The sequence below is a fragment of the Neofelis nebulosa genome, chromosome 8 (genome assembly GCF_028018385.1).
Source record: "Neofelis nebulosa isolate mNeoNeb1 chromosome 8, mNeoNeb1.pri, whole genome shotgun sequence".
NCBI lineage: Eukaryota > Metazoa > Chordata > Mammalia > Carnivora > Felidae > Neofelis > Neofelis nebulosa.
In genome coordinates, this window is record NC_080789.1 from 21,528,107 (window position 1) to 21,545,123 (window position 17,017).

General features: G+C 35.1%; 1 protein-coding gene across 2 annotated transcripts in view; it reads left to right on the top strand.

Moving 5' to 3' along the window:
• BLTP3B (bridge-like lipid transfer protein family member 3B) overlaps positions 1-17,017 on the top strand; it is a 113,770-nt gene that overhangs the window by 43,027 nt on the left and 53,726 nt on the right. For both annotated transcript variants that reach the window (XM_058741665.1, XM_058741664.1), the window contains 6 exons: positions 738-900; positions 3,020-3,058; positions 4,148-4,239; positions 10,634-10,823; positions 11,690-11,830; positions 13,225-13,395. In XM_058741665.1, coding sequence (XP_058597648.1) covers positions 838-900; positions 3,020-3,058; positions 4,148-4,239; positions 10,634-10,823; positions 11,690-11,830; positions 13,225-13,395 — 696 coding nt within the window. In that variant the 5' untranslated portion in view covers positions 738-837. The remainder of the gene's footprint in view (positions 1-737; positions 901-3,019; positions 3,059-4,147; positions 4,240-10,633; positions 10,824-11,689; positions 11,831-13,224; positions 13,396-17,017) is intronic.

The following is a 17,017-nucleotide window of genomic DNA, read 5'->3' on the forward strand; positions in this document are numbered from 1 at the left end:
TGGACTACAGAAAGGGTAAATGGTATTTGCACAGCGAATTTAGGATTATAAATAATTGGTATCTTTAAATGTCACACAGGAAACACTGAAATTGGCTGCCAAGTAGAGTTGCATGATCCTCTTTGTCAGAGACCTTTTAGAGAAAGATTTGTGTACTCTGATATATTTCTGAATGATCTGGGTTAGTTTTTAAAGGTAGGAATCTCTGGATGATTCTAAAAGGAGTACTGATAACTTCTGATATTGTTCTTGAAATGATAAATGGTGGCAACACTGATGCTACTTCTAAAGGGTCCCCTTAACCTTCTTTGTAGGTTGGTTCATAGAAGAGGAATATCTCTTTCTGCCAAGTGGTCTGTAGCAAAGTGAATATCATGTGATGTGGGATGGCTTTGAGCTATCCCCACTGCCTCACATAGTACCTGGAAATAGTAGACACTACTTAAATATTCATAAATTTGAAAGGCAGTAAGAACCAGAGTTTGATTGTATATGGGAATATGATATTCAAATGTATGCTGAAAACACTGCAGGCTTTATGTAAGAGAGCTATGGATAAGAGATCAAAACAGTAATAACAAAAATGGATCAAAAAACATGGATTAAAGTAGAGCTTGTCACTGCAGTTTTGTGTTTCTTTGTGCTGCTATTACATTTTTAATGCTCTGTATATTTGCAAGAATGACTGTGGTACAATAACTGACACTAAAATAAATGCAATATATATTCTCTTTCAGATTTACTAAAAATTTATCTCCTGACAAGATAAATCTGAGTACCCTCAAAGGAGAAGGTGAATTGAAGAATTTGGAGCTGGATGAAGAAGTGCTCCAGAATATGTTGGATTTGCCAACATGGCTTGCTATCAACAAAGTTTTTTGTAATAAAGCATCTATTAGGGTGAGATTTTGATATCTGTGGAAAGCATTTTCTATTTTCAGTTTTTATTTCATTCCTATTTCTTAAGTATTTTGTTATAGATCTATAAAAAGGCATTTTTATTAATATAATTTAAAAAGACAAATAACTATGTTTAAATAATTGCATGAATGTGTGTCTGGTGAACTTAATGAAGTCATATGCTAATATAATAGTAATTTATAGTTTAGTTTTAAAGTTTAATCCTAACATTTAAATAACATTACTGATAGTTTTTTTTTTAATTTATTTTTTAATATTTTTTTATTTTTGAGAGAGAGACAGAGAGTGAGTGGGTAGGGGTAGAGAGAGAGGGAGACACAGAATCCGAAGCAGGCTCCAGGCTCTGAGCTGTCAGCACAGAGCCTGACATGAGGCTTGAACCCACAAACCGTGAGATCATGACCTGAGCCAAAGTTGGACGCTTAGCCAACTGAGCCACCCAGGCGCCCCCATTACTGGTAGTTTATTAATAAAATAATTGGCTAAATTTGGCACATATTCAAAGATATTTTTTCATAATATTTGTTAATTGGGACAATTTAAATTTGTAGTAAGTAAACACAATTTCAAATAAAGACGTGAAGACACATATCTTATTCTGTACATTATACTTTTATTTGAAATTTTCTTTTCCTCATTTGTTTCTTCCTTGAGGATTTTTAAGTTTATTATTTCTGCTCATTATTATCGTTATTTTTCCTTATTAAAATTTATTCCTACTTACCTTTGAATTTAATCGTATGTCATATCACTTCTTGCTCTTAAAGACCAGGTGTTTTGAGAGTCTACTCAGTAGAAATAGTGCATGAGTAATCTGTTTCATAAAATTAAAATTAGACTGGAAAGAAAAGAGTGTGGAAAGGTTCCAATATCCTTTGATGGTCGCCTTTAATTTTTGTTATATCCTCCATAAACCCAAATATCTATAAAGATGTGATTTTTCAGTGTAAGGCATGCTTGGACATTAGTTATTTGATATTACCTACATTTTACATAAATAGCCTCGTTTGTGTATTTTTCTTGAATATCTACAAAAATATGGGTCAGAATTTTATTTTCTTTTATTTTTAATTTTTAAAAAAGATTTTATTTTTAAGTAATCTCCACACACAACATGGAGCTTGAACTCATGACTCTGAGATCAGAAGTCACATGCTCTTCTGACTGAGCCAGCCAGGTGCCCCATGGTCAGAATTTTAGAATTGAAAAAACTGTTACATGAACAGTTAAATGAACAAAACACCCATCATGCTTTGCTGGGAAATCTTAAATTATGACGTTAAGGGGTGCCTGGCTGGCTCAGTCTGTAGAGCATGTGATTTTTTAATCTCAGGGTCATGACTGCAAGTCCCACATTGGGTATGGAGCCTGAAAGAAAGAAGAAAAAGAAAGAAAGAAAGAGAGAGAGAAAGAAAGGAAGGAAGGAAGGATGAAGGGAGGGAGGGAGGGAGGGAAGGAGGGAGGAAGGAAGGAAGGAAGGAAGAAGAGAGGGAGGGAGGGAGGAAGGAAGAAAGGGAGGGAGGGAGGAAGGAAGGGGAAGGAAGGGAAAGGAAGGAAGTAAGGAAGGAAAAGAAAGAAAAGATGGAGGGAGGGAGGAAGGAAGGAAGAAAGAAGTTAACATATTTTTAAGGTCTGGAAAAAAAGAAACTTAAGAGGACCTGAAATTCTTATTTTAAAAGATAACCAAGAAAATAATGATTAGTAGTCTTTTCGTATACAAAACAGGTACATCTGATTTTAAGAGTCTGAATGAATTGCTCAGTTTATTATTTTGCAATTTGAGAAAAAAGTCATTGATAAAATTTGGTATATCTATCACTAAATTAAGAGAGCATCTGCGTGGCATAGTCAGTTAAGTGTCTGATTCTTGATTTTGGCTCAGGTCATGATCTCACGGTCCTGATATTGAGCCCCATGTTCGGCTCTGTGCTGACAGGACAGAGCCTGCTTCTCTCTGCCCCACCCCGCTCACGCGTGGGCGTGCTCTCTAAGTAAATAAACTTTTTTTTTTTAAAGAGAGAACATCTGTATTGATTGCTATTTTTTAATGATTGATTTTAAAGAAAACAATTTTTTTTTTTTAATTTTTCTTTGGTAGATCCCATGGACAAAATTGAAAACACATCCCATCTGTTTGGTGAGTTCTGACTTACCTCAGAAATAAACATTTATATATGATATGATTTAAGTACTTTGCTAATATTAATGCTTTATTTCATAGAAATATGATCTTCTGGCTTTTCCACTAATTAGCTTTCATTTTATTTGAATAGTACTTAGTTTTCTCAGCCCTTAAATGAGAAGTTTGAACTTAAAATGGGAGGGTCTTTAAATTTTCACGTGTTATGTTGTAAGTTGGTATATTTTTATTGTATCATTTAGCTCTTTATTGATATACTATGGCAGTATTAATAACATTTAATTCATGCTTTCTGTGTTTCTGATTTTAATCATCTAGTAAATTAAATAATATGCACATTAATATACTTTTCTTTTTTAAAGAAAATTTAAGAAAGATTGGTCATTTGGTTACTTATTGATTCATTTATTCCACAAATATTTATTGAGCACCTTCCCCATTTCCTGAGGGAGCTTAATATTTTTATAGAGGAGACTGACAATGAATAAGTAAACAAATAAGATAATTTCAGATAATAAATGCTGTATTAAAATAGAGAATGAAGAATGACTAAGTTTTGTTAGTGATGACTACCAAAGACATTTGATCTTCAACAAAAACTGTTATCTTGAAAGAAATTTTTTCATTATGGGAATGTCTTTCCACATTTCTTTCATATTTCATATTTTTAATTGTTATATGTCTTAAATCTCAAGTCTTAGATTGGTAAGTCCCATTCATTAATACATAATCTCATTTAGCAATTAATAATGTTATACATTCTGGGACTAGAGATTGCACTCCTGTAAAATCTATTGATTTCACCAGCATATGGCTACTTGTAGTTTTTTTCTTTCATAATCGTATATGCCCACAGCCTTTTTTTTTTTTTTTAAATCAGATAATAAGTTCCTTGAGAAAGGACTGAGCACATTGTTTTCTGTTTTGGTATTTGTTTGAAAGACATTTAAAGTGACTCTGCTTGCTTACTGTTTACTTTGTTCCTAAAGAAATGAAAGAGAAAATAGCATTACATAATATTTCAAAACATACATAAAATAAAATACTGTATCTAATTTTTTACATTTTTGATGTTATTTTTATTAGTCCCTGGATAAAGTAATAATGGAAATGAGTACATGTGAAGAACCACGAAATCCTAATGGCCCATCACCAATTGCAACTGCTTCAGGACAAAGGTAAGCTATTTCCATTAATCTGCATGACTGGCAAAGGGAGTCCTTTCCTTTGGTCAGCTCTGTTATCTGTAGTGATGGGACATAAAATTTCCTAATGTCAGACAATCTCTATTTCAGTCACCTTTCCCATCAAACAATTTGCAGTTTTGGTATTGTGCTGCCAAAATAGTAGAATTTATTTTTAGCCTTTTTTGTTTATTTTGCTTTCCTTGATATTAAATAGTAATGATCAACCAAAAGCTTCTATAAATCAGATAGTCTCATAGTCTCTAAGTAGTTTTTTTGCCTATCATTTATTTATTCTGTGCATCAGTGGAACTTTTATGACTCTTAAGAGTTAAGTTGGTGCCTTAAAAAAATTATAGGCCATTTGGGTTATTCTAAAACTCATTAAATATAGAATGCTCATACTTTATAAAAATTGGATTTTGATAAATAAAAATCAGATGCTAATAAAGTAGAAGCATGAGAGCCATTTCGCAAAGTTTTGCTGAAAAGTTAGATCTTAATCTTTAAAAAATTTCCTATTAATTGTATTCATTAAATTTGGATCTCATACTGTATTTCATTTCTTTAAGGCAGGATGTCTCCACTAATTTTGGGATTGTGCACCTATTCATATAAAATGTTCACATAGATTTTAATTTGATTAGTGCCTCTTCAAGTTATACAACATGGCAGCCTTAAACATTTTATAGTGTTCCAGGTTCTGTGTAAAACCAGTGTTAAACTCTTCTTTGGAGTGGATGCGTATGGGGTACCTGGCTGGCTCAGTTAGTAGAAGATGCGACTCTTGATCTCAGGGTTATAAGTTTGAGCCCTACATTGGGTGTAGAGATTAATTAAAAATAAAATCTTAAAAAAATAAAATAAAATAAAAAATAGAATGAACGTACACATCAGATACACAGACACACATGCATATACATTTCCACCTTCCTCTTTCAGCATGTTTTTATAGTACTTTATAATTTTGGCTTATGGTTAATCTACTTCAGCATTTTCCAGACTTGCCTGATGGTAGCAATCACTTTGCGTGCTTATTAATCTATAGTCTCTTAGGGTCCTTTTTTTTTTTTTTTTTTAAATTATGATTCTTGAGGTCTTAGAATGGTCATCAAGACTGTGATTATATATTTTCAACAATTCTTTATACTTATACAATTTGGGGAAACACTGATTTATTTGATTTTGTCTCTAAGAGATTAAAATATAGGGAAATTAATATTTAACAGGAGGGCCTTCTGTGTAGGACCGGTGAGTTGATAATAGTCCTATAGATTTAAAAAAAAAAAATTTTCTTTTTAAATTTTTTTTTTTTTTAACGTTTGTTTATTTTTGAGAGAGAGACAGAGCATGAACAGGGGAGGAGCAGAGAGAGAGGGAGACACAGAATCTGAAACAGGATCCAGGCTCTGAGCTGTCAACACAGAGCCCAACGCGGGGCTCGAACTCACAGACTGTGAGATCATGACCTGAGCCAAAGTCAGACGCTTAACCGACCAAGCCACCCAGGCGCCCCCCCAAAAAAATTTTTTTAATGTTTTTATTTATTTATCTTTTGAAGGAGAGAGAGAGAGAGACAGAGCATGAGTAGGGGAGGAACAGAGAGAGAGGGAGACACAGAATTCAAAGCAGGCTCCAGGCTCTAAGCTGTCAGCACAGAGCCCGATGCGGGGCTCAAACTCATGAATTGTGGGATCATGACCTGAGCCGAAGTTGGATGCCCAACAGACTGAGCCACCCAGGTGCCCTGATAATAGTCCTATAGATTAATGATCTAGCAAATTTGTAAGTTCAGAAATTTGATTTTACCGTGTCATATAGAGGAGATGTACTTCTATGTGAAGATAAATCAAACTTAGAAGAGACTTACTTGAAAACTAGAGTTTCACCTTTTAAATTTACAATGGATAACATAACCAGAAACTTGTCTACCTTAGTCATAGATTCAGGCTTCACGCCTCTAATGGTAAATCCTCCAGTAAAGTCGTAACACTTTTTATTTTATTTATTTATTTTTTAATTTTATTTTTAAAATTTGTATCCAAATTAGCATATAGTGCAACAATGATTTCAGGAGTAGATTCATTAGTGCCCCTTACCCATTTAGCCCATCCCCCCCCCACAACCCCTCCAGTAAACCCTCAGTTTGTTCTCCATACTTATGAGTCTCTTATGCTTTGTCTCCCTCCCTGTTTTTATATTATTTTTCTTTCCCTTCCCTTATGTTCTCTGTTTTGTCTCTTAAAGTCCTCATATGAGTGAAGTCATATGATTTTTGTCTTTTTCTAATTTCACTTAGCATAATACCCTCCAGTTCCATCCATGTGATTGCAAATGGCAGGATTTCATTCTTTTTGATTTCGAGTAATTCTACACTGTGTGTGGTAAAAAATACCACATTATTTTTATCCATTCATCCATCGATGGACATTTGGGCTCTTTCCATACTTTGACTATTGTTGATAGTGCTGCTGTGAACATTGGGGTGCATGTGTCCCTTCAAAACAGCACACCTGTATCCCTTGGATAAATGCCTAGTAGTGCAATTGCTGGGTTGTAGGGTAGTTCTGTTTTTAGTTTTTTGGGGAACCTCCATACTGTTTCCCAGAGTGGCTGCACCAGCTTGCCAAATAACTTTGGCTTCCCAAAGTTGTAACACTTTTCAATGTGCATAGGTTAGAACAGATGACATTGGATATTCCAGAGGGTGTTCCCAAATAATTACTATAGATATATTCATTCCAACTCCAGGAATATTTCTGTCTAAGTGACCAATATTTGTCCGTGGGATTAAAGCAACTTCTCCCTAGGATGCTGATGAGTTCTTCCTCTTTAGTTCTCAATTTTCTAAGCCCAAGGTAAACAACCAAAATTACCTAAGGTAAGCTAAGGACTATATAAACTATTGTACAAACACCATTTTACTTAAGGACCACAGCAACCTTTTGAAAATGTGTATAATAATAATTATTTTTAATGTTTATTTATTTATATTTGAGAGAAAAAGAGAGCACAAGCAGGGGAGGGGCAGAGAGACGGAGACAGAATCTGAAGCAGGCTCCAGGCTTTGAGTTGTGAGCTGTCAACACAGAGCCCCACGCGGGGCTCAAACTCACTAGCAGTGAGATCATGACCTGAGCTGAAGTTGGACACTTAACCAACTGAGCCACCTGGCGCCCCAAAATATGTATTGTTTTTATTTTACAAATGAAGATACTGAGGCTGAGTTTTTCATATGTTTTTTCACCCAGACTTTTCATAGTATTAATAAGAATATAATGCTATTAGTACTATAAATAATAGTTGTGTTTCATAAAGTATCATGAATCAAGACATGGGCTGTTTGGTTCATATGCATTATTTCATGTAGCCCACATGTAACCTTAGAGTATTACCTGATTTAAAAGATAAGTCATTGGAGGATTAGGAAGTTTATTTACTTATTCAATGAGATAGAAAATAAGGAAGCCTAGCAGCAGGTAGAGGGGAGGGAAGTGCACGATCAATAAAGATGATAGGTTCACTTTCACGCATGTTGGCTTTAAAATGTGTGAGAAGCATCCAGATGGAAATATTTGGTGGACATCTGAATTTTTCTGAATTTCATTTTTTTCTTTCTTCTTTTTTTCAATTTTCTTTTTTCTTTTTTAAAATTTACATCCAAATTAGTTAGCATATAGTGAAACAACGATTTCGGGAGTAAATTCCTTAATGCCCCTTACCCATTTAGCCCATCCCCCCTGCCACAACCCCTCCAGTAGCCCTCAATTTGTTCTCCATATTTATGAGTCTCTTATGCTTTGTCCCCCTCCCTGTTTTTATATTATTTTTGTTTCCCTTCCCTTATGTTCATCTGTTTTGTTTCTTAAAGTCCTCATATGAGTGAAGTCATATGATTTTTGTCTTTCTCTGACTAATTCACTTAGCATAATACCCTCCAGTTCCATCCACATAGTTGCAAATGGCAAGATTTCATTCTTTTTGATTGCTGAGTAATACTCCATTGTGTGTGTGTGTGTGTGTGTACGTACGTATATGTATACATTTATACACCACATCTTCTTCATCCATCAATGGACATTTGGGCTCTTTCCATACTTTGGCTATTGTTGATAGTGCCGCTATAAACATGCATGTGTCCCTTCAAAATAGCATCCCTGTATCCCATGGATAAATACCTAGTAGTGCAATTGCTGGGTCGTAGGGTAGTTCTATTTTTAGTTTTTTGAGAAACCTCCATACTGTTTTCCAGAGTGGCTACACCAGCTTGCATTCCCATAACAGTCTGAAGTTCTAGTGAGAGATCTGGATAGAGATGGATTTAGGAATAATGGTCATAGTGATGATAATTGAAGTAATGTGCCATTTGGGCAAATTTTCACCACCCCTCCTGCCAAAATATATTGATAATCTACATTCCAAGCATACTGTCCTACTCATTATTCCCTTTTTTTTTTTTTTTTAAATGTTTATTTATTTTGAGAGAGAGCATGAGCAGGGGAGGGGCAGAGAGAGAGGGAGAGAGAATTCCAAGCAGGCCCTGCATTGTCAGCACGGAGCTGGACATGGAGCTTGATCCCATGAACTGTGAGGTCACTACCTGAGCTGAGATCAAGCATTAGATACTTAACCCAGGCACCCCATCTACTCATTATTCTCATTGTGACCTCTACTTTCCTACTTTTTTGCACTCGCTCATTCTTTTCCCTAATGTAAGATTTCCCTTTCTCCCATCTCTCCCTGAGGGAAATACATTTTTCTTTCCTGGATAGATTTCTCCCTAGTTATGAGCAATTTCTTCTACCAAGTGTAGTGATGATTCTATTTTTAAAGCACTTAATTATAGACTACCTTAATGCTTCAGTTCTTAGGGTGTATGTGTTTTTCGTCTCCAAGGAACTTGCAAGCCCTAGAATACCACAACTATATTTTGGTTTCCTTATTTCCCAGCGTAGTGCACATGGTAGATGTTCAACAAATATTTGCTGAATTGAATTAGAAAATGTGAACTTTTTCTGACTTTATTCCTGAATTATGAGATTATATTGTAGTTATAGTCTGTAACCTTCTTTGTGTCAAGAATTTAGCTCTCTTATTTATAGATTCCCAGTTGTCTGGATATCTGGCAACTTGAGAATAAGCAGCTTTGGATAATAATTACAATAACCTCATTTAAAGAGTAACCTTTACTCACACCTGTCAAAATGGCTAAAATCAGAAGCACAAGAAACAGGTATTTGTGAGGATGTGGAGAAAAAGGAACACTCATGCAGTGTTGGTGGGAATGCAAACTGGTGCAGCTACTCAGGAAAATAGCATGAAGGTTCCTCAAAAAATTAGAACTAGAACTACCAGATGATCCAGTAATTCTACTGGGTATTTACCCAAAGAATAAAAAAAACACTAATTTGAAAAGATAAATGCACCCCTATCTTATTGTCATATTATTTACAATAGCCAAGATATGGGAGCAGCCCAAATGTCCATCAATTGATGAATAAAGAAAAAGTGATATATGTATATGTACATTGGAATATTATTCAGCCATAAAAAAGAATGAAATCTTGCCATTTGCAACAGCATGGATGGATCTGGAGAGTATAATACTAAGCAAGATAAGTCAGAGAAAGATAAATACCATATGTGGTATTTAAGAGACCGCATATGTCGTATTCACTCATATGTGAAATTTAAGAAAGAAAACAAACGAGCAAAGGCTAAAAAAGACAAACCAAGAAACACTTTTTTAATACTTTCTTTTAAGGTTTGTTTTGAGAGAGAGAGAGGGAGAGAGAAAATCCTAATAAGGCTCCACAGTGTCAGTGTGGAGCCTGATGTGGGGCTCAAACCCATGTACCATGAGCTCATGACCTGAGCCGAAACCAAGAGTCGGACACTTAACCAAATGAGCCACACAGGTGCTCCCAGACTCTTAAGTATAGAGAACAAACTGATGGCTACCAGAGGGGTGGGGAGGAAGATGAGTAAAATAGGTGATGGAGATTAAAGAGTACATTTATCATGAGTACTGAGTAGTGTATAGAATTGTCAAGTCACTCTATTGTACACCTGAAACGAATATATTACTGTGTATTAACTGTACTGGAACTAAAATAAAAAATTTGTATAGAGTAACGTGAAATCTTAAAGATTTTTATCATTTTGACAACATTTTTATAATTTACATGCAATCAGGTGTGGGAAGCCCTAGGTCCACGGCCCTTTGAGGTTGACAATCAGGCTAGATTATTGCTTTTACTGAAAATTTTTAAAAATAAAAATGAATAATATTATGGTCCTTTTATACACTTGTGTGAAAATATTAACAGATAACTTATCAATAATTTATATGGGCTTTAGTGCATTATATTTTCCTTTATTTTTCCAGTGAATATGGCTTTGCTGAAAAAGTCGTTGAGGGAATTACTGTTTCTGTAAACTCCATTGTTATCCGCATTGGAGCAAAAGCTTTCAATGCATCCTTTGAACTTTCCCAGCTACGAATCTATAGTGTAAATGCAAACTGGGAACATGGAGATTTAAGATTTACTCGCATTCAAGATCCACAGAGAGGAGAGGTAAGCATTTTTTTTTTCATTCTTTGTTTAAAAAATCTTTTAGTCACTGATAAATAAAAGAGGGCATTTTAAAATAATGACTTCTTATAGTTACCCTAGATTCACATACTGCATTTACTCTTGCCTTTTTTTTTTTTTTTTTTTTTTTTTTTTTTTTTTTTATATTTATTTTCATCTCAGGTAAGAGTACAAGACTTCAGATATTTATTTATTTATTTATTTATTTTTTTGGGACAGAGAGAGACAGAGCATGAACGGGGGAGGGGCAGAGAGAGAGGGAGACACAGAATCGGAAACAGGCTCCAGGCTCCGAGCCATCAGCCCAGAGCCTGATGCGGGGCTCGAACTCACAGACCGCGAGATCGTGACCTGGCTGAAGTCGGACGCTTAACCGACTGCGCCACCCAGGCGCCCCTACTCTTGCCTTTTAACTCTACTTTTCTATGTATTTCTCTTCGTTATTTAATTTAAAATGTGCATATTTTAGTGTTTTTATGTAATAAATCTTTCAACTTATGGAGTTAATGAACCTCATTTTAACTTCTCAGCTACTCAGAATTGAATTTTAAATATACAAAACTAAAATCCTATTTAAGTTTTTCTTGGTCACATGCTTTTTGTGCTTTATATCAAATTCAGAGTAAAATATTAACAGCTTTACAAATAATGAATATAATTAGGAAGATATGTTACTGAATTTGTTGCAGCTATACGATTTTTAAAAATAAAAGCATAGTGAATATATATCTAGAGTGTCATAAGAATATTAGTAAAGAGATAAATTTTATTTAGCTTTTTTGTTTTTACAGATCTACACATTTCTCATTCTGTTTCGCCTAAGTGAAGCTAATCTCTGTTCTCCTTAGGTTTTGACGTTTAAAGAAATAAATTGGCAGATGATTCGAATAGAGGCAGATGCTACTCAAAGTTCACATCTTGAAATTATGTGTGCTCCTGTTCGATTAATAACCAACCAATCAAAAATCAGAGTCACACTTAAAAGAAGAGTAAGTCAATAGGGTTACCTTTTTGGTTCATGTGATAACTAGTGGAATTGAGAGGAAATTTTAAATAAGTTTTTAAGTGAAATATAGGAATACTTAAAAGCAAAATAAAAGGAAATATAGTGCCTTAAGCAGTATTTGAAAAAATCTAGTGTAATAACATTTTTCAGTCATCTACGTTTGATACTTAGATTTTACTTTAAAAAAAATTTTTTTTTAACGTTTATTTTTGAGACAGAGACAGAGCATGAATGGTGGAGGGTCAGAGAGAGAGGGAGACACAGAATCTGAAACAGGCTCCAGGCTCTGAGCTGTCAGCACAGAGCCCGGCGCAGGGCTCGAACTCACGGACCGTGAGATCATGACCTGAGCCGAAGTTGGATGCTTAACCGACTAAGCCACCCAGGAGACCCTAGATTTTTACTTTTGATAAATTGAATAGATTCTCCGTTGCCAAATATTGTTGAACATTAACTGTCTTGTAATTTCATTTCTTCTGTTGAATCTTGCTGTGGGTAAACTGCAAAGCCTCCAAAGTCACCAAAACTACTAGCCTTAGAAGGTTATTAACATATGAATGGTAATTTAGGTAAGTAGGGAAGATAGTCACTTCAAGATATCAGAAGTTGAGAGTTCTCTATAGATTGTGATGAAATTTAATGAAGGAGTCATGGCTTTTTAAAACATGGCTCAGTTAAATTCTCAACAAAATGTTTTGTATCATTAGACACAAATAAATATTCTAAATTAAGTTCAAAAAAAATTTCAGAGTACATTGCTTACTACAGTATTCTGAAATGTGAAATGTGGGGGCACCTGGGTGGCTCAGTTGGTTGAGCGTCCAACTTCAGCTTGGATCATGATCTCACGGCTCGTGAGTTCGAGCCCCACGTTGGACTCTGTGCTGACAGCTCAGAGCCTGGAGTCTGCTTCAGATTCTGTGTCTCCCTCTCTCGCTGTGCCCCTCCCTCATTCATGCTCTGTCTCTCTTTCTCTCAAGAATAAATAAAACGTTAAAAAAAAAAAATTGAAATGTGAAATGTGGTTAACATAGTATTTCATGTTTAATTTTAATCCTTTCTGTACTAGAATTAGCACAATTATTGGAGGTAATTATATGACTTATTAGCTATAAATGAAAAATTAAATTATATAAGTACTTGTACTTGCATAATATGCACCTGTTAAGGTATAGGAATTTGTCAGTCTTTTTTACCACTCTATCTCCAGTACAAGGAGGTATTTGTTCTATAGTACAGGAACCCAGTAAATATTTGGTCAATGAAGGAAGGATCCATATTTAACTTCATTCAAACATTTTAAGCATTTTTTAAAACACTGTGCATTTGTAAGTTTTATGTCTTGGCTTAATTTTATGAATCATTTTTTTCTTACAGTTAAAGGACTGCAATGTTATTGCAACAAAATTAGTTCTAATATTGGATGACTTATTATGGGTTTTAACTGATTCTCAGTTGAAGGCTATGGTACAATATGCAAAATCTCTTAGTGAAGCAATAGAAAAATCAACCGAACAAAGGAAGAGTATGGCTCCTGAACCTACGCAGGTAAGCTCTTAAGAGGAAAAACACTTGACCTGTAAATGGTTTAGAAATCAAAATGGTTAGTTGTTTATATGAAGTAGATTGTAAGACTTTGAGTATGAGAATCTTTTTTTTTTTTTTAAGTTTATTATTTATTTATTTATTTTGAAAGAGAGAGGGAGGGAGGAGGAAGGGAGGGACGGTGAGAGAGGGAGAGAGAGAATTTCAAGCAGGCTCTGTGCTGTCAGTGCAGAACCTGACAGGGGGCTTGAACTCATGGACCTTGAGATCACATCCTCAGCTGACATCAAGAGTCAGATGCATAACTGACTGAACCACCTATGTGCCCCATAGTCCAAGAATCTTTTATCTAGATATCTTATTGGGGCTCCTGGATGGCTCAGTCGGTTGAGCGTCCAACTTCGGCTCAGGTCATGATCTCACGGTCTGTGAGTTCGAGCCCCGCATCGGGCTCTGTGCTGACGGCTCAGAGCCTGGAGCCTGCTTCGGATTCTGTGTCTCCCTCTCTCTCTGACCCTCCCCCGCTCATGGTCTGTCTCTCTCTCTCTCTGTCAAAAATAAATAAAACATTAAAAAATTTAGATATCTTACTGTATAATTTCTACACATGGTATCTCTATGAAAGCATATATGTGTTTCTATATATAGGGTGCTTATTTTGTTTGGAGCTCTGTATTAGGCACTAGAATTAATGATGACATAAAACTATTTGATATTATAAACACCTCTTTTCAAGAAGTTAAATACAACTTAATTACTAAAGTAAAGGCAGGGGCGCCTGGGTGGCTCAGTCTTTGAGCAACTGACTTCAGCTCAGGTAACGATCTTGCTGTCCATGAGTTCCAGCCCTGCATCGGGCTCTGTGCAGACAGCTTAGTGCCAGGAGCCTGCTTCAGATTCTGTGTCTCCCTCTCTCTCTGACCCTCCCACACTCATGCTCTGTCTCTCTGTCAAAAATAAATAAACATTAAAAAAAAAAATAAAGGGCAGACAGGAAAAACCTGGGTATAGTGAAGGGAGAAATGTGAGAACAAGGCAGCAAGTGTAAAACCCTGTGGAAATGCTGAAATTGAACACAAAACTGTAGTGTTGTATCTATTCTTAACAAAAACAAGGGATATTGTGAATCCCTATTTCTTTGAAGCTATTTCTAAAGAAATAGCTTGTTGGTGATCTCACTTGGTACATGGAAATGGCATACACCTATGACTGTCAAATTGGCATTATTTACTGTCTACCTGCTATGTCATAAGACACTGTGAATGTAAAAATGAATATTGTCTGACCCTGTCCTCAAGGAACTCAGGATATAAGGTATAACAGGAAGTCAAGTATAAAATAAGTCATTGCAGTGCAGCTTAAATGCTGGAGTGAAGGAACCATAGAGGCATAGAGAAGTTTTAGTCAACTGTTTGCATAGTTTGGAAAGGCTTCACAAGGAGGATAATGAAATTAAGTCTTAAAAATTAGAAGTTCACAGGTGAGGGAAAGGATCTTTCAGATGAGGGAATAGAATCTGCCAAAGTGTCTTGAATGGTGTTTCCTGATAAAAATAAGGAGTTTGGTGTTACTAGAGCAGTGTTTTTGAGAGTTATGTACACATGCCTCTCTGATACACACCTGTCCAGGTTTTGAGGAAATTGGCTTCTACATATTCCACTTTGATATATTGTGTTCTTTCTTAAACTTTATCTGCTGGAGAAACTTACCTGCTTTCTTAAACTTTATCTGCTGCTTATGTTAAATAAAACATTGGATTCCTTCTCCCTTTCCCAAACTACTCTTACCTTGTTTGACAAATGAAAGACCACCTTCTTAGTTCTTACTCATTCTTACTATGATGGATTTGTCCAGTTTAAGGAAAAACTTAAAAAGTTTGGGGTGACAGGACAGAGGTAATTTGAATTATTGTTACTCATGTTGGAAGTGAATGACTAATGAATAACAAAGTAACAAGTCAGGTGATTTCCACTCCCACTTCTTTGCTTTCAACACATTTGAAGTAGGATCTATAAATGTTAGCTATTAGATTATTAAAAATAATTTTTTAAAGATCATTTCATGAATCCTGGCATGTAACTTGAAGGAGTTCAAAGAATCATGCCATATTGCTAAAGTAAAACTCATTTTCATTGCAATCTACCTATTTATATGAATAGTTTTCTTAGTCATAAAAAGAAATAAATAAGGAATTGATGGTGACCCTTTTATCATTCTACCAATAAGTAATATTTATCCAGTGAGATATCTTCATTTCTCTGGGAGAACCTAATTTTAAGTTTAGTGAACATAACACTGAACTGCAACACAGAGTAATTTTTTGGGCCGGTAGCCTGAGTTCAGGCAGAAGTATGTGGTGACTAGATGTAAAGGGCATTCATTATATGTTGAAGAATTTGGACTTTTTCCTGTAGGCATATGGAAGTCACTGGAAGTTTTTAAGTACAAAAGGACAATCAAATAATGCTTGGTGGTATTATAGTGGATCGACTGAAGAAGAGAAAGATTACCAGTCTAAAGAAGGGGTGAACTTGAACCTCTGGTAATGGTTTGAAAGAAGAAATCTACAAACCAAGTTGGGGAGAGATATCTGAGTGTTTCATCAGTTGAGGATGAAGAGCAAAATTGAGGATTTTCAAATGATAATTTGTAGTTCCATTAGCCAGTAAAGGGAATGCAGAAGAAGGAAGCAGGTTTGATTAAGGGAGATAAGGCTAAAAAAAGGTAATAATGAGTTCCATTTTGAAATTGAAAGAACGTAATGAAGTACAGGAAGTAATATTTTAAGTGTTACCATCATGAACACTAGTCTATCAAAGTTTGCAATGAAGATTTATGTAGTTTAGGGTGTCAATAACAGAGATGGTAATTGAAATTAAAGGCTAATAGACAAAGTTTTGATGTTACTGTGGGTCTTACTTATACAACATGTGGATATATTTGTATAGATTATCACAGATTAGGAAACTAGAAAAAGGACAAAATTCTGTAATCCGATCACCATAATAAAACCAGTGTTAGCATTTTTAAGTATTTCCTTAAAGGTTTTTTTTGCCTCAGCACCTGCATTTTTCTTAGTTTTAGCAAGTGTGTAGTAAGTGGATATATACAATTTTCTTCCATGTTGTTAGTCTTTAATTTTTATTTTTGGTTGCTCCCTAATATTTCATGGTAAAGTTACTTAACCATTCTCATTACCGTCAAGTTTCTTTCTTGGGTGGTCATTGTCACATTAACTACTTTAGGTATCATACAGAATACCCTGATTATTTGAGGACTAAGAGAGTAGATTAGAGAGTAAAGTAGTTGACAGTGTTCCTTTGCTCAGCCTGACAACTTGACAGCCATCTTCTATCATAAATACTTGATTAGCTTCATCCTTTTCTTCTCTAAAAGGGAAGAATACACAGGAAACCAGGAAATGTTAAGATTATTCATTAGGCAAAAGAGTTTATAATGCCCACTCACCCCCTGGCCCCAAACAGCATGTAAAAACTGAATCTACCACAACATTAAGAGAAAGGTTTCTATGGAGATTAATGTTTATGTTTTGTGTATATCAGTATTTATGTTGATGAAGAACATAAAAAAACATGGTTAAATACAGGGTAATGTTTTTCTTCAA